We start from the raw sequence: 27,292 nt of genomic DNA on the forward strand, positions 1-27,292 counted from the left end.
AAGAAACAAAGGAGGACAAGGCTTTGTGGTGCTAAGACACTCAATGGCCCTCTGCCCATAGGCTGCCTTTGCTCTCTCACAAAGCATGGCATCAGGTTTTCCTCTCTTTCAGCTATGGTTCAGCAGGGTCAGCTTCCTGTCTCATCACTTATTCGTGAGTCCCTGTATTTGTAATAAAGGGCTGGGAATCAGGTGGCTTTCCAGATGTTTTCCTATTGCAGTTTCCAGCACTGCCTCTGCTACCTAGTGTTCCTGAGGCTTTCTGTCCACATCTGGAGGATCTCATGATTCCCACCCCTGATGCTGTAAGTCATACAGAAAAAAGAATTTCATCAAGTCCAGCTTCCTGTCCTTCCATGAAGACACACTGTTGAATGGCTGCAGATTTTCAAGAGACAGGAACCATGTCTCTCTCTGTCTCTCTCTCTCGATAGGAGTTGTTACCTTACTTCTATGACAGTTCCTTTCTCCTGTTTCTCCCACATAGACCCACTGATCATATTACTAGGAAACCAGCCAAAACATACATCACATGGAATTTAGTTTTGTTTAGAAGTTTTGTTAAGCATTAAATGTTGCTGTAGGGAAGCTTGATTTTAAAAATTCATGAAGGCAAATGAAGGCTACACATTCTAAAATCTTGAGCTGAAACTAGCTTTGATAAGAATTAGCCCTGCTGCTGAGTTTGTCCTGATTCAGAAAGACATTGAGAGATTTTCCAATAGCTTATTGGCATTGTGCCTGCATACATATGTTGCACATCCCCCACACAGCTTACTTTTGAGATGTCATGCTCTTGTAAATTTCCTCTGTGACAAGCTGGCCTTCAAGAACTGAGGCTGTTGTTCTTAAGACCTTCTCGGTTCACAGAAGAGAAGATGAATCTTTCCACATCCTATCAGTATATTAGAAAGGTCTGCTGTCAAGAAAATGCTTTACTCCCTCACCCTCTATCTCCATTTGCTATTCCCATCCTGGCTTTGAGAAACAGGGAATTGATGCATTTTAGGAAATGAATTCTGAAGCAATCTTTAATAAAATTGCTATGACATACGGATAGGATTTCTACAACATACACTGGGAGTTGGTTCTGAAATAGCCACAAGGAAAACCCTTTTTCATTTCAGCATGCCCCTCTCAACCCTGCAAATAAACATATTAGAGAGCAAAGAGAATTGTAAGTCCTAACAGAAGCAAGAACACATTTGCTGTCTTAGAGAATGATCCACCTAATTTGAGCACAATGGCTTTGCAATTCATGGTAATTTTTGTTTGCAGCCTCCATAGTCTGCAATATTCACACTCCCAATTCTGGAAGTAATATGTTAATGACACTTAAGTATGGGGCCATATATTTTAGTCCTTTGGCTGGCTGCCACTGATGGTTTCATCCCCTCTTAATTTCCCAAATCCTTTTATATTCCATTGGCCTTCAGAAGATCCCATCCAATAATGATACAGCAGTGTTTGGGATCGGGCTGGTAAACTCCCCACAGTCCCCCAAAAGACACATGGCAGTGTATCTCAGTGGCCCTCCTGGTCTGTGCAGTGGAGACAGGAGGGCCGCTGCTGACGTTCATAGCGAAAGGAGATCCAGAGAAAGAGAATACAGGTTGCCATCTGAATCCCAGCCAGGAGGAAGAAGTAATAATCCATCCGACATTTGTTAATGTCCCCTAGGGAAATAGAAGGGGAAAGACATTAGTGAGCACAAAGCAAGCAGAAGGAGCTTGTTGGTGCCACTATCCTTTTGCTGCCCTTGGCCACACTTCTCCTGAATCTTCTTTGTATAATAGTCTCCTAACAACACATTCTTTGTAGTTCCAAATACTCTGTGGGTCTCTTTGATTTATCTAGGCATAGTTGGTGCCTATCAAATTCACGATGGGGCCCTGGCTCCACCTAGACTCCTGTGGACATTCCCCCTCCACCCCCTCCCCCATCCAGTCCATCCTTAGCTTTTCCTCAAGGGCAAAACTATTGGGGGGGGGGGGCAAGTACTTCTACTGCAGCTAGAAGACTGTATTCCTCACCATAATCCTCTGGGCAGTGCATCCAACCAATGGCTGACAGTGAGAGCAAAGTCAAGAGTCCAGATCCTAAAAGTGACCCCACTCCAGAAATAAAGAAAAAGAAGCCCATGATGGCTCCTTGCATGGCTTTTGGAGATTCAGAGTAGGCAAACTCCAACCCTGGGAAAGAAAGAAGAGTTCAGAGAGATGGCTGGGAAAATGGCATACCAGCTATGTTGAAATGGTAATTCAAGTTTTCCTAAAAGGTAAAGGTAAAGGTTTCCCCTGACGTTCGTGACCGACTCTGGGGGTTGGTGTTCATCTCCATTTCTAAGTCAAAGAGCCGGCGTTGTCCATAGACACCTCCAAGGTCATGTGGCCGGCATGACTGCATGGAGCGCCGTCACCTTCCCGCCGGAGCGGTACCTATTGATCTACTCACATTGTCATGTTTTTGAACTGCTAGGTTGGCAGAAGCTGGAGCTAACAGTGGGCACTCATGCCTCTCCCGGGGTTTGAACCTGGGACCTTTTGGTCCGCAAGTGCAGCAGCTCAGCGCTTTAACACACTGTGCCACCACCCTGTGCTTGTTCCTCCCACCCATCACTTCTGCCCATTGTGTCCCAAGTCAAGTTTCAGTTTAGCCCGATCTCTTCGCTGCATCCAGAGTGGGGAAATGTGACTTAATGTGGATAAATAAATTAGAGAAATAGGCCAGGATCATGTATGAGAACTGGGACCTCTTCACACTTGCCTCATATAGTTCCAAGTTGGCTTACAAATGCAATAGGCACTCCCTCTGTTGCTTACCTGGGATGCTGGCAAATATTTCACTGATTCCTATTAGCAGGTACTGAGGCACTTGCCACCAAATGGAGAGTGGGGCTGCAATGTAGTCATCCTTCCCTATCCTCTGTGTGATTGTTTGATTGCTGTTCACATACTGCAGCCGTTTTGTCTCCAGCAAACCTATTGAAAAGAATCAGCCTTTAGAGCAGGAGCGGAGAACTATTGTCTTGCCAGGTGTTATTGGAATACAACTTCCATCACCTCTGGCCATGGGTGTTGAGAATGAGGGTGCAACACATTCTCCATTGTGGTGGTGGAATAAATTGTCATAAATGCCATGGTTACCTTACTGTGCATAACTAGCAGACGATGGCTGAACTCTTCAGCCTCCTTATAACATTCAAGAGATAATGCTTTCACACATTGTTAAAGAGAACTCAACCTTTTCTCCCTATTTCCAAGCCCTAAGAAAAGAGGAATCTCTTTTTATTCCTTTCCCCTGCTCTTTGGTTTAGCTATTCTGGCAGCTCTAGAAGGCTTTCTCCCAGGGCAAAATAGCTCTAATGCACTTGGGAAGCTTTTGGTCTCTGGAGGGCTATTAATCATGCTGCTGATAGAATACTATAATTTAACATCTATTCCCATTGATCACCATTCATAAATTGCATTATTAAAGTGAGATAGCAAATGCATCAGACCGGCCATTAGGACACTCACCATGATTTAGACCCAGAATAAGACCTCACAGAAAACACATATCAGAATTTTTAGGGATCCCAGCAGAGTTACTATTCTTTAGGCAAGAGTATTCCCTACAGAGCAGTAGCTCTCTCCAGCTGACAGTGAACAAGGGAGCTACACAAAGCACATCAGTGCATTTGAACAAGCCCCCTGCCTGAGCAATTTTGATGGGTTATTATGATGCTGAAATAGAAGTAAATGGATATTGATTATGATTATGATTAATGGCTTACCTTAATTAACATTCCAATTACATTTTAACAAGGAGTCTCCTAACTGGTAAAAAGAGTATTATCTGATTTAAAGCTTGGAAATTTTACTTTTTTTACATACTAGGGATTTTCCCAAACTCTGGTCTGACTTGTGGACATGTCCTGATGGATGTAATATAGACATACAGGAAATGTGCTTTGGATATGTTTGCAAATGGAAAATCTCTTCCTATATGCACCAGGTGACCAGTGAAGTGACCAGTTCTAACACTCAGTCAGAACCAGCGTTGTTTAAAGTATGCAAGTTTACAAGCTCAGAGCAAATCTCAAAGAGTATTTGTACTGATAATGTGTTGTATGAGAGCATCTGTATGAGAGAAAGAGGGAGGGAAAGGGGAGCAAGCAATATGGCTCAATTTATTCAGCATCAGTTATTATTACATTTTAGTGTCTTTCTCTTAAAAATGAAGGCAATTTGTAATTATAATACTGAACGGGGAAACATGAAAGCAATATATAAAATGAAATAACATTTTCTCACAAGAACAAATTATAGGGCCAATCAATTAGTATATGGCCATTAAAAAGGCCAACTCCACCCCTTCAAACATAGATGATTATGGGGATAGCAACAGAGGGAGATAACATTATAAAATAGGATCATAACCTAATTTTTTTTATCTGCGGTGCCACTGTTTTAAATGGAGATTGCCGGCCTTTTACTGTTGTTGCTTTACGTGGAAGAGCATTAACAAGCCTTCAATCTCCCACCAACATTGTGAAACATTCCTAGGAGGACTACTCTTAACAAGATTCCCGAACATACAAATTGTTGTATGAAAGCACAGAAACAGCACATTTTTTCTCACTTATTGATATATCTGTAGACAAGCCTTGTTTATTATTCTTTTAGATACATACATTGGTTCATAAATATTTTTCCTACTCATTTGGGCGTGAAATGCTTTAATTGTAGAAAGAGGGAATGGAGTATAGTAAAGGTAAAGGTTTTCCTCTGACATTAAGTCTAGTCGTGTCCAACTCTGGGAGTTGGTGCTCATCTCCATTTAAAGCCGCAGAGTCGGCGTTGTCCGTAGACACCTCCAGGGTCATGTGGCTGGCATGACTGCTTGAAGTGCCATTACCTTCCCTGCTGGAGCAGTATCCGATTTAACCTGCTGTGCCACCAGGAGCTCCAGAATGGAATATCCATAAGCTAATTAATAAAATATGTTTGAATGTGCTTTTAAGTCGTCTGTTGATTTATGAATTTCATGGGGTTTTCTTAGGCAAGGAAAACTCAGAGGTGACTTTGTCCATTCCTTCCTCTGAAATATAGTCTACAGCTCTTAGGATTTGTTGGCAGTCTCCCATCCAAGTGTTAACTAGGCCTAGCTCTGCTTAGCTTCCAGTTCTTTAAGACAGATTACTTACCTGCAAAAATGACTGATCCAAGTCCAAAGAACATGCCAAGAGCCATCCTCTTTAATGCTGAAGGCAACAATTTCCTCTTTGCTAGAAATGGATCTATGACCCGGTCTTTCAGAGGAACCAGAATCAACAGAACCACCACATTAGCTAAAAGGAGCCAGGCATCTGGGAGCTATAAAGAGATCAAGAGTCAAATGTCAAAATGCCAAGAATCAAAAATAATTTATCTTTTTTTATGTGTCTGTTGTAAGGCAAGGCTTTATTGGAGAACACCTGTTTCATAGGAGGCTACACAAAGAGACTGTGGATGCCATGGAGCCATAAAGGTCCAGTTCACTTAGGCTGGATCTACACTGTCATATAACTCAGTATTTGATCCCAGATTATCTGCTTTGAACTGGATTATATCAGTCTACACTGCCATATAATCCAGTTCAAAGCAGATAATCTGGAATCAGAAACTGGGTTACGTAGCAGTGTAGATCCATCCACAACCAAACTGTCACACTCTGAGTGTATTCATGTAGAGTTCGGAAAGCACTCACAACAATTATGTCACAAAATGCCCAGAATGGTTGCATCAAAAATTACTACAAAAGTTGTGGTAAGTCGACTGAATGAGCACCCGATGAAAGAACTGTAGGACTGATTCACCCCATGCAAAACTATGGATAGAAGAACTCAGTCAACTAACATGTTCAGCACACTGTGATTATGCTAAAGCGCAAAACGAGCTCAGGCTTGCCAGCGACATTAAAACAATAAAAAAAGGCTTCTTTTATTTATTTATTTATTTACAACATTTATATCCCGCCCTTCTCACCCGAAGGGACTCAGGGCGGCGTACAAATTGGCAACAATTCAATGCCTGCACATAATTAAAACAGCAATGAAAATCCAATAAAACAATTAAAACAATAGAAAAATATAAAACATATGATTAAAATCCATTCCTCCAAAATCCTTGTGCTGTAGCCATAAATCAGTCTGGGGTCGTCTTTTATCATTTAATCTTTGAAAGCCTGGGCACATAGCCATGTTTTCAGGGCTTTTCTAAAACTCAGAAGTGTTGGGGCGTGCCGTATTTCTCTGGGGAGGGTGTTCCACAGCCGGGGAGCCACCACCGAGAAGGCCCTGTCCCTCGTCCCCACCAGCCGTGCCTGTGAGGCAGGCGGGACCGAGAGCAGGGCCTCACCAGATGACCTTAGGGATCTTCCTGGCTCATAGGAGGAGATACGTTCAGACAAGTAGATTGGGCCAGAACCGTTTAGGGCTTTATAGGTCAAGACCAGCACTTTGAATTGGGCTCGGTAGCATATCGGCAGCCAGTGGAGCTGGCTTAACAAGGGGGAGGTATGCTCCCTGTAAGCTGCTCCAGTTATTAATCTGGCTGCCGCCCGTTGTACTAGTTGGAGCTTCCGGGCCGTCTTCAAAGGCAACTCCACGTAGAGAGCGTTGCAGTAGTCCAAACGAGCTGTAACCAGAGCGTGGACCACCGTGGCCAAGTCAGACCTCCCAAGGAACGGGCGCAGCTGGCGCACAAGTCTTAGTTCTGCGAATGCTCCCCTGGCCACCGCCGAGACCTGGGGCTCCAGGCTCAGCGATGAGTCCAGGATCACACCCAGACTGCGAACCTGTGTCTTCAGGGGGAGTGCGACCCCGTCCAGCACAGGCTGTAACCCTATTCCCTGTTCGGCCCTACGACTGACCAGGAGGACCTCTGTCTTGTCTGGATTCAGTTTCAATTTGTTCACCCTCATCCAGTCCGACACAGCAGCCAGACACCGGTTCAGGACCTGGACAGCCTCCTTAGTGACAGGTGGGAAGGAGTGACAGAGCTGGACATCATCTGCGTACAGATGACACCGGACCCCGAAACTCCGGATGATCTCTCCCAGTGGCTTCATGTAGATGTTGAACAACATGGGGGACAGTACTGAACCCTGCGGGACCCCACAAGTCAATGGTTGTGGGGCCGAGCAGGCGTCCCCCAATGACACCATCTGGGAACGACCCTCCAGGAAGGACCGGAGCCACTGCAGAACAGTACCTCCGAGACCCATCCCAGCGAGGCGTCCCAGAAGGATACCGTGATTGACGGTATCGAAGGCCGCTGAGAGGTCCAGCAGAACCAGCAGGGACACACTCCCCCTGTCCAGTTCCCGGCGTAGATCATCGACTAAGGCGACCAAGGCTGTCTCGGTACCATGCCCCGGGCTGAAGCCAGACTGTGCCGGATCCAGAAAATCGGTATCTACCAAGAATGCCTGGAGTTGTGCAGCCACCACACGTTCCATGACCTTGCCCAAAAAGGGGAGATTGGAAATAGGCCAAAAGTTCTCCAATTGAGTGGGGTCCAGTGATGGCTTCTTCAACAGCGGTTTGATCACAGCCAATTTCAGGCTCGCTGGAAATATGCCTTCCCGAAGGGAGGCATTCACCACCACCTTCACCCACTTTGCTTACGTCGGTTGGAAAAGGAAGAACAAGGAAGCGATAGGGCCTCTGTGAGGAGAAGATGGGGAAATTCTGACAGGGGACAGGGAAAAGGCAGAACTATTTAATGCCTTCTTTGCCTCAGTTTTCTCACAAAAAGAAAGCCAGCCTCAACCTCAGCAACATGGAATGGATGAAGGATTGGGAGAAATCCAACCCCAAATAGGGAAAGAAATCGTCCAGGAATACCTGGCTGCTCTAAATGAATCCAAGTCTCCAGGGCCGGATCAACTACATCCAAGAGTATTGAAGGAACTAGCGGAAGTTATTTCGGAACCACTAGCAATCATTTTTTAGAGTTCTTGGAGAACGGGAGAAGTCCCAGCAGATTGAAGGAGGGCGAATGTGGTCCCTATCTTCAAGAAGGGAAAAAAGGACAATCCAAACAATTACTGTCCGGTCAGCCTCACATCAAAACCAGGCAAAATTCTGGAAAAGATCATTAAGGAAGTGATCTGCGAACACTTAGAAACAAATGCGGTCATTGCTAATAGTCAACACGCATTTACCAAAAACAAGTCATGCCAGACTAATCTGATCTCTTTTTTTGATAAAGTTACAAGCTGGGTAGATGCAGGGAATGCCATGGATGTAGCGTACCTGGATTTCAGTAAGGCCTTTGACAAGGTCCCCCACGACCTTCTGGCAAACAAGTTAGTCAAATGTGGGCTAGGCAAAACTACGGTCAGGTGGATCTGTAATCGGGCAACCGAACGAACCCAAAGTGTGCTCACCAATGCATCGTCTTCATCCTGGAAAGAAGTCACGAGTGGAGTGCCACAGGGCTCCATCCTGGGCCCGGTTCTGTTAAACATCTTTATTAACGACTTAGATGAAGGGTTAGAAGGCACGATCATCAAGTTTGCAGATGACACCAAACTGGGAGGGATAGCTAACACTCCAGAAGACAGGAGCAGAATTCAAAATGATCTTGACAGACTAGAGAGATGGGCCGAAACTAACAAAATGAAGTTCAACAGGGACAAATGCAAAATACTTCACTTCAGCAGAAAAAATGAAATGCAAAAATACAGAATGGGGGACGGTGCCTGGCTCGACAGGAGTACGTGTGAAAAGGATCTTGGAGTCCTCGTGGACAACAAGTTAAACATGAGCCTACAATGTGATGCGGCGGCGAAAAAAGCCAATGGGATTCTGGCCTGCATAAATAGGGGAATAGCGTCTAGATCCAGGGAAGTCATGCTCCCCCTCTACTCTGCCTTGGTCAGACCACACCTGGAATACTGTGTCCAATTCTGGGCACCACAGTTGAAGGGAGATGTTGACAAGCTGGAAAGCGTCCAGAGGAGGGCGACTAAAATGATCAAGGGTCTGGAGAACAAACCCTATGAGGAGCGGCTTAAAGAGCTGGGCATGTTTAGCCTGCAGAAGAGAAGGCTGAGAGGAGATATGATAGCCATACACAAATATGTGAGGGGAAGTCATAGGGAGGAGGGAGCAAGCTTGTTTTCTGCTTTTTATTTATTTTGTGTCAAAAGCATTGCATAATAAATGTAATTTTAAAAAGTGATGAAATAAAGGAAATCACAAACAGCTAAATAGTTTTAGACCAAAAGTGGGCAACAGCGACCGCATTGTCCGTAGTTTTAAACAACTCCTCCTCCGTAAATGAGGCAGGACATTGCGGGCAAGCATACATATGCGGAGTTGTTTGTTCTGCTCCATAGTCACACAAGGTGGAGGATTCCTCCAGGCAGTGCCACCTCACCAAGTTGTTTTCTGCTGCCCTGCAGACTAGGACGCGTAACAATGGCTTCAAACTACAGGAAAGGAGATTCCACCTGAACATCAGGAAGAACTTCCTCACTGTGAGGGCTGTTCGGCAGTGGAACTCTCTCCCCCGAACTGTGGTGGAGGCTCCTTCTTTGGAGGCTTTTAAGCAGAGGCTGAATGGCCATCTGTCGGGGGTGCTTTGAATGAGATTTTCCTGCTTCTTGCAGGGGGTTGGACTGGATGGCCCATGAAGTCTCTTCCAACTCTACGATTCTATGACTCTATGACTCTATGAATCGTCTCTCACGACTGTGGTCAATCCATGTCCTGATGACCAACTGAGATCAAAGTAAACTCTTCATGAGTACGATAAGATGAATTTGTACAAGCATCACAACTAGAGAAACATGTCTTAGCCCTGTTAATCAAAACATAATGTGTGCAAAAACCCTGAGCCTTTCACATGCTTATCTCCTTCCCCCCCCCCCCAAACACACACAAGTAGGAAAGCAATAGACTCAAGCATTTTCAACATATTTCCCAAGACCATCGCTCAACTAATGACTGTGTGAATCAGTCCTCAGTACAGCTGTAATGTAAACTGAAAGGAGCACAAAAAACTGTGAGCTATTCAGTTGGAAAACAATCCCTGCTCACCATCATTAAACAGGGGAGGTTGGTAAATAATGACCTAAATCCTATTATTTGTCTTGAGTGCAGTAGAAGCACTGAATCAACTGGATTTACTAAAGTGTTGACTCCCCCTTCAACAACAGAATCAATGGGTCTACTCTACTCGTGAACTAACCAACCATTCTTACCAGTATCAGAAATGTTGGGGAAAGTGACAAATCAATATAATTTCAATGTGTTGTCAAAGGCTTTCATGGCCGGGATCACAGGGTTGTTGTATGTCTTTCGGGCTGTGTGGCCATGTTCCAGAAGCATTCTCTCCTGACGTTTCACCCACATCTATGGCAGGCATCCTCAGAGGTTGTGAGGTATGGATCCATACCTCACAACCTCTGAGGATGCCTGCCATAGATGTGGGCGAAACGTCAGGAGAGAATGCTTCTGGAACATGACCACACAGCCCGAAAGACATACAACAACCCCACAATATAATTTCCTCTGTGAAAGAAGGACGGATTTACAATTCTGAAATAAGGGATCTGTCTGAAAAAGAAGCCTTAAATTGACATGAGTATCTGAGTTGTTTCCCCCATATTCCTCAACTCTCCTCCTTAGCCATATCGTTCTTTCTCTCATTTTAATAGTTTCCTCACTGCAGCCCCACTCGTGGCCTCAGGAAAAAGAGAACAATTTCTGCTCTGTCTTCTGTTAAGCAAGGCTTGCAGTCAAAACTAGAATCATGTGCAGCTTATCAGGAGCTAGTCTTCTTTCAAAAGCAGGGGTTGTACTTGGTAAAGAGAAGGAGGAGTAATTAAAAATCTTTTCTAGATTGTCCCTGCAGACCTTTTGTATTTTGTAACTTCTCTCTATTCCAGAGGTGAGCATACTTTGGAGTGTAGGTGGCTGCATAACATGATTTCTGGACACTTCACAGCTCTGGCAGCTGCACTGTATATCATGGCTACCATTTTAGACAACCAGAGATGATATTGCACTCCCTGTCTCCTTGTGGGGTTGTTTGGGAAGTTTAGCTGAGTTTGGGATGGCATGTTCAAGGAAGATGGAGGGTAGTCAGGATCCTAAGGGTTGCGTTGGACCTCCCAAGGACTGCATGTGGCTCTTGAGCTCCATAAATCACACCAGTTTTCCAATCCCTATCTGAAAGTACATTGTTCCTTCTTACAGCACTCATTTGTGGCTTTCCCTCTTTTCAGATCTCGGAAGTAACATTGCAAACAATTAAGTCACCTGTAGCAAGAAACCTTTTTTCTTTTTTTTAATGAGGGCATGACAACATTGTATTTGAAAAGTAATATCATTGGCAATAACATTAGCAGACGTCCTGTTAGCAAATGCATGTACATGTACCTGAAAATAATGCTCATGTTTTGAATTTATTTGGATTCCACCATAGAATTAATCCACATTTTAAATGGGCGGTAAAAAAATCCCGGGACCTGACTGCAGGTCCTTATACAGATTTGTTAATTCCAGGATTGGGTTCCCCATCATCATCAAAGGCTTCCACTGTATTGGAACAAGATGACAGGTGGATCTAAGACATCCGGTGGAAGTTTTTGAAAAAAAAATCACTCATTTATGCGCTGGATTGTATATAGGTTAAAGTTTTCCCCTGACATTAAGTCTAGTTGTGTCTGACTCTGGGGGTTGGTGCTCATCTCCATTACTAAGCCGAAGAGCCAGCGTTGTCTGTGGACACCTCCAAGGCCATGTGGCCAGTATAACTGCATGGACTGTATATGTGTATGTGCAAATATCTTAATATAAATCTAAACAGATCTGTATGTGCGCATATGAGTTTCAGTATATAATAAAGGGATTAAAAAAAACTTCTGCCAAATCTCTCTCTTCCCCAATTGTTAATTCAGCTCTGTTTAATATTACAGTAGAGTCTCACTTACCAAACATTTGCTTATCCAACGTTCTGGATTATCCAACACAGTCTGCCTCCCACCCGGATCCACAGCTGTTTCTCTAGGCAGCAAGGACTGAACTTTTTACAGATTTAATTTTCAACAATGTTGTGACTGTAAGTTCATTTTATCTTTATTTGTAGTCAATTTGTTAGTAGTCAATGTTTTCAATACAGTACGATGTTTTGGTGTTTAATTCATAAATGCAGTGATTACTACATAGCATTACCATGTATTGAACTGCTTTTTCTGTTGATTTGTTGTAAAACATGATGTTTTGGTGTTTAATTTGTAAAATCATAATGTAATTTGATGTTTAATAGGCTTTTACTTAATCCCTCCTTATTATCTAACATTTTTGCTTATCCAATGTTATGCCAGCCTGTTTATGTTGGATAAATGAGACTCTACTGTATAAAGATGTTGAGCATTTCTGTCTCATCCCCAGAGCAGACTTTTTCTATGATTAGAGACATATTTCTGATAAAGTGACTTCTACCATCATGTGTAGAATAGCATCATGAAAGGAAATCTTTCAGAAAAATGAGAAATTTGACAGGCAAGAAATCTTGTCTAAGTTAGACACTGCCATTCTAATTTCTGGAGATCTAATGGCACACAGTCCTATGTATCCCATAGCTTACCGTGTAACGGCCATCTACAGATGCTGAAAGTGCACTATTGTTCATAAAACCGTTTTGAAAGATGTTAGGGATCAAGAGGTGCAGACCCTGCAGGTAATATGTTGACTGCATCTAAAATTCAACATGAAATGGATGTTATTAAAGAAATACATGTTACAAGGAGAGGGTAACTGATTCAAGACTCCCTTGGCCCAGCTTGATACTAAGGCCCCACCTACACTGCACATTTAATGCAGTTTCAAACTGGTACTGAAAAAAGCGATTTTATATAGGAAATCCTGGAACCAGTTTGAGGCTGGTTCCAGAATGTACATTCAGAGCACTGATGTGTATTAAAGGATTTCTTTTGCACATTTTTGTGGGAGTTTTTTTGTCTGGATACCACAGTTTGAAGCTAGCTTTGAACTGCATTAAATAGTCAGTATAGATGGGGCCTGAGTTATAAGATCTAGAATAGATCAGAGATGAAGACCATCTGGTCATCTACACATAGTCATACTATAACTCTTTTCAACCAGTAGAAGTGCTCCTGTCCAGACTACTGGGGCTAAACCAGTGGTTCTCAACCTGTGGGTCCGCAAGTGTTTTGGCCTACAACTCCCAGAAATGCCAGCTAGTTTACCAGCTGTTAGGATTTCTGGGAATTGAAGTCCAAAACATCTGGGGACCCATAGGTTGAGAACCACTGGGTAGACTCTTTCTTCTCCCCATACATCCACATTAAGCCTTTTCTGGATGCATGACCAGGACTAGTGTGTGTGTACACACACACATATTTTATTTTTACAAAGCAAATGTGTCAACCTATTCTGGCATAACTTTAACCATTTATTGGCTAATTAGTTTTAAGGCAGATTATAAATCAGTTAGAAATTGCATAATACAGTGAAGATATCTTAGGAAACAAAAGTTTCTCTCAATAGCCAATTCATGCCATGGCACCGCACAGTAAATGACTCGTAAAAAATTGTCATAAATTGTTATTGAACAGTCATTCTAGCCATTCTTTCACAACAGTCTTAGAATAATCAATTCGATTATTATCTCCATGTGTACTTCTTTCCCATCACAAATATGTGTTTGGGGCAATTGGTTCTAAATTTTCTTTGCAAACCATGCTTGCTGTACAAATAGAGATTTACAATGCAGATTTCTTTAAAAATGAAATAGAAACACCTTTACTTTCATATCATTGGGTTTTTACTGCACATTTCATTTCAGTTTATTGCAACCACTTGTCAACTTTACAGCTCAGTTATAACAGGAAACAGGAATCAGGGGGGAAATGAAACTGGCAGACCTTTTATATAAACTCTCTACCCCAATAACAAGAGATTGGAAAGCTTAGGGCTTGGTTCTAGGCTTGCTTGGAGCAGGCTTTAATTCCAAATGACTGAACTTGGCAGTGCTGTCCCAGCTGAATTTGGAATGGACAGGCAAAAATACCAAGTTATTTTTTGCTCTGTGTGAATTAACTGGATAGATAGAATTCCTGGATGCTTAAAGGTTAAGTAGAAGAATTTTGCTATTTGTGAAATTTGTCATGCATGTTAGAGATAACTAGCCCCAGATGAAATTCTTTTCCCAGCCTGTGTGTATGTGCATTCAAATTGCCTACTGAATTCTGGTGGAGCCCATAAATTTCATAGGGGTTTCTTAGGCAAGGAAAACAGAAGCGAGTTGACATTGTCTTCCTCTGTGATATATCCCACAGCTCCTGGCATTTCTTGGTGGCCCTCTGTCCGAGAACGAACCAGGTCTGACCCTGATTACTTTCCAAGATCAGATGCGATCAGGTGCTTTCAGGATATTTAAGATTTTCATCATAGCTCTGGAAAAAACAGAAGTCCTCTTCTGCTCTGTGTATGTCACCTTAATGCTTGCTAAGGGTCAAACCTGTGTTGCTGCACAGTATATACCACAGCGCCCGAGCCAGTCTTGGTTCTATGAGAGTTCAACCCTACAAAGAATGCAAGGCTACTCTCAGTGGTGGCTGGTAGTTTCCAAATCAATGCCGAGCATAATTCATTCTGGGCTTTAGTCTGAACATTAAATGAACGATTCAATGTGGTGAATTTATCTGGGGGTATATAGGGATGAACCCTATAACGTTCCAGCCTGGACTCAAACTCACAGCAGATTTACTGACGTGGAACAAGTAACCATCACAGCTGAACATGAAAAATGGTTACATTAAGTTCAGTGCAGCTCACATCCTGAGAATAAGAAGAGTATCCCCCTCTCTCAGTTCCAGATTATTTGGTTTCCATCATTACAAGCTCAGGGTATCATTATAATAGGAGATATGGGGAGGTTAGTGAGGGCAAGAAGCATAGATCAGTGACAGAGAAGTGCTTATAGCACAAAAGGTCCAAAGTTCACTCCACGACACTTCCAAGAATGTCTAGGAAATATTATTTTAACCATCAGCATTCAATTTTGCTTTGATGCTTCTGTTTTGATATTTTTATTGTTGTGTAACGATTTAATTATAAACTAACTGGGGATAGTTTTATTGAAAGGCAAGAGATACATCTGTAAAATAAACAAAACATAAAATTATCACCATCATCACCACCACCATCAACAACATAATCATAATCAACAACAACAACAACACCTAAACAGGCCAGAGACTCAAAATACAGCCACACTGTCCTTTATATTCTCTACCTGGAAGTAGACCATCCAATATGGAATAAGGGTAAGCAGCACAGGAATTATTTTTCCCATAACTTGGAAGTTGGATTCAACCTCTTGTGAAGATCCAACAGTTATACTTGAAAGTGGGGCAGTGTCATCAGCTTCGGGCTGGGAACTGCTTGTTCTGTAGATAAAAAATGGAACAGAAATGTGTGTGAAAAATGATCAGAGACATATTTTGGGTGTCAAAGGTGGATAATGTAAGGTACTTCCAGACAGGAGTTCAACCAATTACTATCAGGATGGCATACAGCTACTCCAAAGCCCCCCAAAAGAACCCCTAAAAAGTTTTTAAAATGGCCACCATAATGTTTCTCCTTGCACCTTCCTGGTGTTAGGAAATGACATGCCAGGAAACCGGGGAAGGGAGGGGAGGAAAATCGCTCCTCATCCCCTCAGTCTCCTGGTACGTCATTTCCTTGTATCAGGAGGGTGCAAGGAGGAACATAATGGTGGCTGGGTATGTTTTTAAAAACCTTTTGGGGGTAAATGGGGGGCTGGGGGGAGGATGTGAGCACTATCCCAGACCTTTGGGCTCCAGGAGCCTAAAAGGTTCGGGATGACAAATGGGGACTCTCCCCCAAGACTATCTGGAAGTAAGTCCTCACAGGCCCACATCCCCATTAGACCTGAGCCTTTCAGGAAGGCCCGGATCTAATGGGGTATTTAATTAATTTGGAATAACTGAGGTTATTCTGAATTAATTCTGTTTTACCAAGAGCGTCATTTGGATGCCCCCACTAAAAACCCAGACAGGTCCCGCATTTTGGGCCTGTCTAGATGGGCCCTTAGGCTTATCTATCCCCAAACAGCAATGTCACCTCCTGACCATTGGTATGAAAGAATCAAAGTACTTGCTTCTGATTCCAAAGCAATATTCTGAAAAATCATTACCCTATATTACAAGACTAGAAGAGCTATTGGTTTATAAGATCTCCAAACTCAGTAAGTGAGAAACATGCACTGCACTTTTTAGGATGCTTTCAGCCACGTTCCCAGGCAGAATGCACAGCAAAATTCTCCATCTGCAAAGGTACATATAAATTATATGATGTAGCTCTGGGGTAGAATAATACTGTGGCAGAACTGAATGAAGACATCAATATGCAATTGAATGCACAACCAAAAATTAATGCCCATCAATGTGCATTTCACACCTGTATGCATTTATACCATGCACCACGGCATGCTATGAGACCACATATAGAACACTGCTTCTAAAACCTTGAACTGTGTTAACTGTAAAATCCTTTTGCACTTTAATCTCAATTTGCAGCAACTGAAATACATTGAAGGCAAAGGCTGAGAGTCGCAGCTGAAGAGAAAAACATGGTAATTTTAAAAAATACTGTAGCTGGAAAAATGGGAGAACACAAGAGTAATCAGAACTGTCCCTGCCAAATTGAGATAGCTGGAATGTATACATGCCTGTTTTTCGCAGCCATCTTCTGAAGTGCTTTTCCACAGCTGCTGTTCTGGAAGGCCAACTGGAACATGGTGGAGAATTGGCTACCAGCAGCAGGCTTGGTGACAAAGATAGGAGCAGCCAGGAGGAAAACCAAGAGGGCCAGGGCCAGACAGACAGCAGGGATGGCATAGCCAGTAAGGAAATCCACATTCTGCTGGATAAAAGCAACTACAAGCAATGAGATCACAGCCCCAATGTTAATGCTCCAATAGAACCAGTTGAAGAATCGTCGTGTAGCATCCCGGCCACGATCTGTCACCTGCAATGAAAATATGTATATTACACATTGAGAAATATTCTCATTAACAAGTCAATAGTATGGCTAGCCAGTGTAAAAATAGTCTCTTGGTCACAGTGTAGAAGAGATACTTGTTGGACTACAACATCCAGAATCCCCAGCCAGTATGGCGGGTGTTGAAGATGGCTAGGAGATTTTGAAGTTACAATCCAAAAATTAATCTTTTCAACTCATTCCCTACATGGCCAAGGAAGGATTTCTCAGGTTAGAGGAACTTCATTTTTTTTTTACTTGTACTTTTCTTTGACTTTTAGGTCTTCCTTATGCAATAGATTTTCTGGATTTATTCACAAGGTTAATCCGTGAGCAGCAGAATCATGGGAAGAAGCACACACACACAAACAAGAAAATGGAATGGGCAGGCAAGGCACTGTGGAGAGCCACCAAGAGAGACCTATCTTTCTGACCTACTGTACCCCTTAACAGAGTTAGTGGATTCAGTTGTCCTCTGCATTGTATTTACAGTTTCTTGGCTTGTGCACAACAGCAGAAAAAAACAAGTGAGGGCAGAAAGGATTCAGCAAAAAATGCATGAAACCTGGGCTGCCTGTGGGAATGCTGTGGTGGTGATATCATGGTGACAGTATAGCTTTGCTTAGGACTGTCCCTGTCAAATTGAGATATCTGGAATGTATACAAGCCATTGGAGACATGGTCTAAGTACAAGTGAAGACACAATTTTAAAAGAGAGATGAAGAATTAACCATAAACCCTTGAGCAAGGAGGAAAGATAGCTCCTTCAGTCAAAAAGTACTGTGTGGTTACACCTGCGGTTCTTAACCTGGCCCCCCAGATGTTTTGGGCCTTCAACTCCCAGAAATCCTGAGTTGGTAAACTGGCTGGGATTTCTAAGCCAAAAACATCTGGGGATCCCAGGTTGAGCACCACTGGGTTACATGACTGTTTCCTCAACAGACCTCTGTGGTGAGAAAATAAGATGGAAGAAGCTGTGAAAAAATACAGAAGCAATACAAGCCAAAGAAGATATAAAAACCTGTGAATGAGAAAACCTGATTGCATTATCTGGAAGCCCTCGAGAATACCATATTACAATGCAAGAGTGCCAGTGAACTTCTCTTGTGAGGAGAGGATGAACTAAGACACCGTTCTGTTCTCTGCCACAGGCACAGCACTTTTTTTGTTCTCTCTAAGGAGTTTGCTGGGGGAAAAAACCTTTCCATCTTCTCTCTTCCAAGCTTTTAGAGGTTCAAACAAAAATAGAAAAGCCACATAAAACAAATAATCTACATTAAAATCACAAGAGTTTCCAAGCAAAGGCTCAGAGGAATACTTCACTTTCTGAGCTTCAGCACAAATGTTTTTTCTCCTATAAAACTTAAAAGAAAAACACTGGAAATGGAGAATTGTGTGTTTAATCCAAAGTCTTAAGCCTGCAAATCTTTTTGTGATTTTTTTACTTTCTTTTTCTAGAATTTGCAATATGTTTGAAGGATTAATACAAAGACTTATCAGACTTCTAGTGCAAACTTCAGAAAGCATTCTGCGTTTGGTGTGAGCAATAGTATGTCTTCTTTTTTCATTAAAAACCCCAGTGTGGCATAGTAATTTGAATGTTGGACTACCACTTTGGAGATCAGGGTTCGAATCTCTGCTCAGCTAGGACTTTGGGCAAGTCACACATTCTCAGCCCCAGAAAACCCTGTGGTAGGCCACATCAGGGTCACTATAAGTCAGAAATGACTTGAAGGCAAATAACAAATGTCTATATTTAATACAAAAGTACCAAAAGAGCGAGGGCATACTGAAAGATGATTAAAAAGCAAAATAATAAAATTAACAAGAAAGATAGAAAAAAATCTATCAAATGCCTATTGAATTCATTACCATCCACTCAGCTAAGAAAACCATATTGTTGGGTTCAGATAGAACCAGATGATTCAAATCATAGTGCAACATCAAAAACATCATACGAAAGCTGACTGGCACAACCTGGGGATGACAACCAGACACAGTGAAGGCATCTGTCCTTGCGCTTTGCTACTCTGCTGCTGAATACGCATACCCAGTGTGGAACACATCTCACCACGTTAAAACAGTGGATGTGGCTCTTAATGAGATATGCTGCATTATCACAGGATGTCTACGCCCCACACCACTGGATAAATTATATTGTTTAGCTGGTATTGCACCATGTGACATCTGCCAGGAAGTAGCAGCCAGCAATGAAAGGACGAAAGCTGGAAAGCATCCAGAGGAGGGCGACTAAAATGATTAAGGGTCTGGAGAACAAGCCCTATGAGGAGCGGCTTAAAGAGCTTGGCATGTTTAGCCTGCAGAAGAGAAGGCTGAGAGGAGACATGATAGCCATGTACAAATACGTGAAGGGAAGTCATAGGGAGGAGGGAGCAAGCTTGTTTTCTGCTGCCCTGCAGACTAGGACACGGAACAATGGCTTCAAACTACAGGAAAGGAGATTCCACCTGAACATCAGGAAGAACTTCCTCACTGTGAGGGCTGTTCTGTAGCGGAAGCCAGACTTCCCCTCTTCTCGGCTTGTGTGTCTGTGCGGACGCAGTGGAAGTAGGAGACAGACAACTGGAGGTTTTTTCCAAAGAAAGCAGTTTACTAAAAGTTTCCTGCAGCTGCAGAGGTTCATCCCACGCACAACTAGATGCTGAAAAGGGAGAACCCCGCAGACAGGGTCGAGTGTCTATTTATACAATTCAGTGGGTTCAGTTTACGACCGCCCACATATCAAACCATTGGTGCATATTTGTGGTGCAGTATTACATTTCATTACTTTCGTTTCTCTCAAAACACATGATTTCAGGGAAACCATGTGATAACCCATCGGCTGTGTTCCTGGCCTGCTCGTACCTCCTTATATGGCCATTTCCTCCTACCCCTTCATTCCTGCCTTATTCCCCCATTTTTTTTTTTTGCGAAGCGTGTATACAAAAGCTGAAGCAAACTAAATGAGCAGACTTATGGGTCCCTCCAATCCCTTCTAGCTTGCAGCCAAGCTATCTTTTCAGTGGAAAATGAGCGCAGAATAGCATTTGTACATAGTTTCATCACCAGAGGTAAACAACACATGAGGATTAAAAATATTAATCCGGTTTTAGAAAGGACATAGTCCACAGTAGAATTCTGATCTAGCCCAGTCATTTGGCTTCTTCCGATGATGGATTAGTTGCTATGGCCAGAGGTGGCCATTCACATACATGTCCAACTTTCAGGTCTTTTCAGTCTTTGGCATAAAGTCAAACTGGGGATGTGTTTCCTCTTCCTTGATCAAAGGAATAATGTTCAGTTAATTTGAAGAAAGTCTCTTTGTCCAATCAAGTCTCTAGTCTCTAAGAATTGTCTCTGTGTAAAGAAAAGTCTGTAAAGAAAATCTCCATCTCTCACAGGGCTTTAGCTGTCATACTTAGTATACCCAGCGTGTGGGTGGGGTAGACTTAAACTGTTTTGGATTCCAAAACAGGCCTTCCAGTAATAATGCCTTATGGATCTCCATTTTTGGAAAACAGGCCTCTCAGTAACAATGCCTTATGGATCTCCAATTTAGGAACAGGAGTCCAAAAAAAAAAAAGCTGAAAAAGAAAGCAGGAAGACAGTGAGAGAGAATGGGGGAGGGGGAACGGATTACCCATCTGTCGATCATCCTGTTCGGCATCACTTTTGTCTCAGCCAATCTTGTTGAAATCCCTTGTCTCTCCACGGGTGGGGCAGGTAGGCCACTATTCAGCTCCCAAACGACCCCTCCATGGCCTCTTGAGAAATGATTCCTCCATGGGCCTTCTTTCGCGATCTGCAGTAATCCTTTTTACTCTGGTCCTGCTGCAATGGTTAACTTATTTTATTCTTTGTCACATTGCCTCCGTGCTATATCCTCCTTTTGGCTTAAAAAGCAAGGTTGTTAGATGGCATATGAAAAAGTCCCTCATTGTCTCTCAAATCCGTCAAAAATCCGAATTATTTGCAATGTCCCATTACAAAAGGTCCTATCCAGGAGAGTTGGGTCAAAATAGAAAATTGTATGTTGTTGAGTTGGTCAGCCCTTACAGCCTCCAGCCTTATGCCACACTCCATCACAGCCTTAGCACTCAGCAACACCTATAGGCCCTCCCAGGCCTCTCAATAAACTTGTCTCATAGACTTCTGGGTTTATCCCATACAGGAGTTCAGGACCTGTAGCAAAAAAACAATGAGAGGGAAAAGAAGGGGAGGGAAATACTCATCCTTCCAGGCTGTATGGCTCTTGAAGCACTCTCTCTAGTCGTTTCGCTCACATCCAAGGCAGGCCTCCTCAGAGGTTGTCCCTTTGACAACACACTCATCTGTCTTGAAATCCAACAAAATCTTTCTTCTCCGCATCTTTTTCTTTTCCTTTCCGCAAACGATTTAACAATCGTGTATCCACTTGCTGCAATGCAATCTTCCACTCCAGTCCTGCTGCAGTGTTAAACTTACTCAATTCCCCTTTTACACCGACTCGTTGAACAGCTCAAAATTTGTTAGTAACACACGTTGAAAAGCCTCCTGCCGCTTCTCAAATCTGGCAAAATCCAGGCTGGGGGCGATGGGAAAAAAAATGCCCCTATTTGCATGATCTAATGTCCCGTTTACAAAAGTCCTAGTCCTTCCTTTCCGTAACCTTTAGAAAGAGTTGGGCCAAAATCACAAAGTCCAGAATCCAAATCTCACAAAATTATTATGAAGCAACATAAGACGTAGCCAATTATATCATGTCTTTGGTTCTCAAAAGGATAACTTTTTATCACTTGGGCACTAGCTCCCTTTTTGAATAAAATGTCAATCAAAAATTTAAAAATCAATGTCAGTTCTTAATCCTTCTGTGTCAGGAATATGGGGTAAATTTTTTTTCAAAAACAAATATATATATATATATTTTCTTGCACTGCCAACTTGTGACAGTTTTCCATACAAAGTCTCTACAACCAATAACTCCTCTCCTTGTATTCCAAAGTGCTGCAAAAAAAAAGAACCTCCAACATTTTCCTATAACCTGTAAGGGGTTTAAAGTCTGTAGCACCATGTTCTCTAAAAACACTGAAGCATTGTTCTTTCAAAACAAGGATTTTTTTTTTCTTTTCAAGCCTAAGACCATTTTTTTTTCCAAAAAAAATATCTACAGCTTCCGAATTGCTTCTGAACAAATCTACTAACATTGTTTATAACTCTTTATGCATTTTGAATTCAACACATACATCTCATTCACACAAGGTCCACAGGAATTCTGATTAGTGGTTAGTTGTTTAGATAAAGTCACACACTCTATCTCAGCTCATGAAACATTCTCACCCAGTTGTCCCAAAATAAGTCCAAAAGCAAGGATTTAAGATCCAGGTGAAAGACAGAACCCCAATATATATATATATATACACACATTTACATCATCATTTTCTTTCTTTCTTTTTTTCATATTAAATTCACATTACATTTTTACAGCGGCTTTCATTGACCTTGGCTGTCCACTGGAATTCCATTATCTTTCTCTGGGCATTTCGCCTGAGTTTTAACAAGAATAACAGGGAGTTTTTACCTTGAACTGTTGCCAAGATTTTCCCACTATCTTTTTGGCATGAGGCCCAGGTGCAAAGGAAAACTTTTTAAGAAAACAGCCTTTGTTCCTCAGAAATAACAAGGAAAAAAAAAACTTTCTGAGCCTCAACACCACTTTAACTCCCTCCCTTTTTCTCGCCTCTCTGCAGCTTGTCAGCAAAAGCAAACTAACACAGACAGACCCTCTTCGGATCAGATTTTTTCAACCGTAATAAAACATTTCTAGATATTTGTGCTCAACATTTTTTGTGTAAATCTATAGACTCATTTTTCATTTTCACTTCAATATTACCACGAAACATGCAGAACTTGAAACTCATTATTCCCCACACATAACAAAGAAATCAAACAGTTTTTTTTTCCTTTCCCCGGGAGTTGCGACTCCTCATGAGCCCTGCACGACTTGGTCTTGGGGCACCCTCACAAGTCTTGTTCTCTGGGGAATTCCTTCTACGGCTCTACTTGCAACTGAGCCGAAATTGTCTAACATACACTGTAATGGGGTGGTGGATTTGAACCCACTGCCTCCCATCCTGCCTAATAGAGGGGACTGCCTTGGACTGGGCACCTGGACACTCAACGGTGTGTGTCAGGAATAACAAGACAGAACCCCTTTATACCTCCCTGGGAACCTTTGTGTCCCCCCCGGCGCTGTTCCCTTAGTGTCTCATTTTAACCACTATACTTGCCAGATTGCTGTAGACGTCAGACCAACCTTCGCCCCTGGACTTTTCCCTGGATCCTTTTCCCTGCCTGGTTCCTTTGGAACCTCGCTGTCGTTGCGGCTCCCACCGTCGGCCGGCGTTGGCATCAGAGGCAAGTACCGCAGCCGGTCTTACAATATTCAGGGGCCCCTTCTCGTCTCACGGTAGTTGCCTCTGGCCCCCACCGCCGAGTTGGGACCGTCCCGCCAACGGGATCCGTCTCCGATCTCCTGGCCCGTCTTATTGTGGAATCACGTCGGGGTCACCAAAAATGTAGCGGAAGCCAGACTTCCCCTCTTCTCGGCTTGTGTGTCTGTGCGGACGCAGTGGAAGTAGGAGACAGACAACTGGAGGTTTTTTCCAAAGAAAGCAGTTTACTAAAAGTTTCCTGCAGCTGCAGAGGTTCATCCCACGCACAACTAGATGCTGAAAAGGGAGAACCCCGCAGACAGGGTCGAGTGTCTATTTATACAATTCAGTGGGTTCAGTTTACGACCGCCCACATATCAAACCATTGGTGCATATTTGTGGTGCAGTATTACATTTCATTACTTTCGTTTCTCTCAAAACACATGATTTCAGGGAAACCATGTGATAACCCATCGGCTGTGTTCCTGGCCTGCTCGTACCTCCTTATATGGCCATTTCCTCCTACCCCTTCATTCCTGCCTTAGTTCGACAGTTGAACTCTCTCCCCCGGGCTGTGGTGGAGGCTCCTTCTTTGGAGGCTTTTAAGCAGAGGCTGGATGGCCATCTGTCGGGGGTGCTTTGAATGCGATTTCCTGCTTCTTGGCAGGGGGTTGGACTGGATGGCCCATGAGGTCTCTTCCAACTCTACTATTCTATGATTCTATGATTCTATGACGAAGGCATTGACATCTCCATCCCATCCCCTGTTCAGATATCAGCCAGCATGCCAATGCCTTAAATCAAGAAATAGTTTTCTAAGATCTACAGAGATACTCGCAGGAACACCCTAGCAATGGAAAGTCCAGAAGTGGCAGGCTAAAACTCAGAACCTTGATCAGTGGCTCACGCCAGATGAGAGACTTCTCCCGGGCAACCTGGAAGATGCTGAACAGACTGCACTCTGGCACCACAAGATGCAGAGCCAACCTTAAAAAATGGGGCTACAAAGTGGAGTCCACAACATATGAGTGTGGAGAAGAGCAAACCACCAACCATTATTACAATGCAGTCTGAGCCCTGCCACATGCACAATGGAGGACCTTCTTATAGCAACACCAGAGGCACTCCAAGTGGTCAAAGAACATTTAGTATAATGCCAAGCTTTTTAAAACTTTGTTTTCAAATACATTACAACTTGTACCCTCAGTTTGCTTCTGACATGATAGATACAGTAGAATCTCACTTATCCAACATTCGCTTATCCAACATTCTGGATTGTCCAACGCATTTTTGTAGTCAATGTTTTCAATATATCATGATATTTTGGTGCTAAATTCGTAAATACAGTAATTACTACATAGCATTACTGCATATTGAACTACTTTTTCTGTCAAATTTGTTCTATAACATGATGTTTTGGTGCTTAATTTGTAAAATCATAACCTAATTTGATGTTTAATAGGGTTTTCCTTAATCCCTTCTTATTATCCAATATATTCGCTTATCCAACGTTCTGCTGGCCCGTTTATGTTGGATAAGTGAGACTCTACTGTATAATTAACAAAATATTTTTCCTCTAGGCATTTTCTAGGTCTTCCAGTGTGATTCTATGGTTATCTTGGACCAGAGGTCTTTCATTTCTGAAAGGTTTTCTATTTTTCAGTTTTGCATATCTATGCAAAGTCTGGGATCATATCCCCAGCAGATACCTGTGTCATACTGTAATTCCTTTAAATCTGGTGTGATATGATTTCTGTAAGATGTAGCAAGCTAGTTGCTTGATTTTGCATGAGTTTAAAGTTTAGGTAAAGGTACTAGTTTAGCTACCTTAAGTCTTCTCTGTTTAGCCCAACTCAACATCTGTTTCTTGGACTCCAAAAATACTTTTGTCCTATGTTTGTATGTATTGTGTATTGATGTTTAATAGGCTTTTCCTTAATCTCTCCTTATTATCCAACATATTCATTTATCCAACGTTCTGCCGGCCAGTTTACGTTGGATAAGCAAGACTCTACTGTAAATAAAAAAAAAATACTTATGTGTGAAGTTGAAGAGTTACTTCAAATGTTGCCATATTTCAGGTTTTATTAGATCTAAGCAACAGTCTCTTACCTGATCTGCACCAAATGGTGTGAGGTTAGCTTTGACTGAACTGATGCCCAGGGCAAGGAGCAGGAGACCCGTGTACATGACAGGGGCACAGTACTGGCTTGGCAGGTGCTCCATGCAATCTTGACTCCCCTTTGGACATGAGGGCTGCACTGGGTAGGCTGGCATCTCTCCACACAGCCAAAGCCGTCCATTCTGTGAGGCCACAGCAGGCAGGAGGCAGGCGGTCAGCAGGTAAAGCAGGAAGCTCAAGGCGATGGTCCAGTAGCGGCCAAGGTAAGCATCAGCAAGCCACCCTCCGATGGGTGAAAGCAGGTAAGAGGCACCCAGGAAGAGGAGAGATGCTCGCGATGCTTGAGAGCCACCCCAGTTGAAGGTGCTGCTGTTGAGGTAGAGGACAAGGTTGGAGACAATGCCAAAGAAAGCTGCACGCTCCAGAATCTCCACCAGCAGCACCGCTGCACAGGCAGCCCTTCTGCCCTCAAAAGGGGATGTGGCAGGCCTGTCCAGGGCCTCCTCCGGTGCTAAGAGGGGCTTGCGTTCCCCTTGGGCACCTGGAGAGGCCATGCAGGCCCTGTGCCTGGGTCCTTGCTTTTTCCACTCAAAGTCGATCCTGGTTTCTTGCCTTCTCAGCTGCTTCCTTGTTGGTCACTCAGTGCCTTTCTGTTTTTCGCTGGATCTTTCTTCACTGCCTTCTACATCTGGCTCTCCAATATTCTTCAAAATGTTTGCTGTCCTCCAAAGCCTTTCAACACCACTTGCACTTCCTCATTCTCTGATCAAATACAGAGATCATATGACTGTGCGTTTCCCTGAAAGGAAACTTTTATATTACGCTGGCCAGAGCGAGTTCCCCTTTCACATGAGCCTTCACATGTTTTCTCCCTCCCCTTCAGGCCCTCACCCTTATAAACAAGAGCAAATCTTTTGTCAAATTGTTTCTCATGCTATCTTCTTCCTAGTTCCTCATGCTGTCTTTTCTCCATGAATCCACTCAGATCACAAGGAGATGAGACCACAATGAGATGAGATATTGGGGAATCATTAACAACGAAAGGAACGTTAGCTACAACTAATTCTGCTCCTCTTCCTTCCTTTCAAGAAAGTAAACAATTGATATCAGTGCTAATTTATTTCTCTTTCACCTCTAAAGCTTTTCTCTTAAAAAAAAAAAGCTCTCCATGGAATGGGCTCATGTCATATCTAAGAAATATTCTTGAAGGCACGTCATAGATTGATAATAGTAGTTACTTGATTGTTTCAACTTCACAGTATTCCAGGGGAGCAGAAAAACAAAAGCAAGATGGGAGCTCACCCCACTCCTTGGATTCGAACCGCCGACTTTTTGGTCAGCAAGTTCAGCAGCTCAGCAGTTTAATCCGCAGCGCCACCAGGGGCTCTGTCCTATAGATAATAAACCTACGCATTTACAATCGAAGAAACCTCCTCCCCTTGGTCCTCAGTTCTGCCAAAAGTTGTGGAAGCAAGCACATCAGTTGAGGCTAGTGGTTTCTATGACCTTGGAACAATGAATCCACAGGCTTTAGAGAATCTGTCAGAAGTTTTGGATCTTGTCCCCTAAACAGGTTCAGCAACTTGGGTAGCTCATTTAAACTTCAAATTCAAACTATTTTCAAATGCTGAAATGATTAGCAGTGACACATCCAGATTGAGAGCTCCCAATGCCAACTCTCAAAAGGTTCTG

At 42.9% G+C, this 27,292-nt stretch overlaps 1 protein-coding gene across 1 annotated transcript; it reads right to left on the reverse strand.

Annotated features, from left to right (window-relative positions):
* Positions 1–1,013: 1,013 nt before the first annotated feature.
* slc15a3 (solute carrier family 15 member 3) lies at positions 1,014–27,158 on the reverse strand. Its single transcript, XM_003224127.4, has 8 exons — positions 25,591–27,158; positions 16,758–17,056; positions 15,300–15,453; positions 12,627–12,737; positions 5,189–5,357; positions 2,823–2,981; positions 2,034–2,192; positions 1,014–1,676 (listed from the first exon to the last, which is right to left on the reverse strand). The coding sequence occupies exons 1-8, from the start codon at positions 26,152–26,154 to the stop codon at positions 1,525–1,527; spliced, it is 1,767 nt and encodes a 588-aa protein (XP_003224175.2). The 5' UTR covers positions 26,155–27,158; the 3' UTR covers positions 1,014–1,524.
* Positions 27,159–27,292: the final 134 nt, after the last annotated feature.

The sequence above is a fragment of the Anolis carolinensis genome, chromosome 1 (genome assembly GCF_035594765.1).
Source record: "Anolis carolinensis isolate JA03-04 chromosome 1, rAnoCar3.1.pri, whole genome shotgun sequence".
Classification (NCBI taxonomy): Eukaryota; Metazoa; Chordata; class Lepidosauria; order Squamata; family Dactyloidae; genus Anolis; species Anolis carolinensis.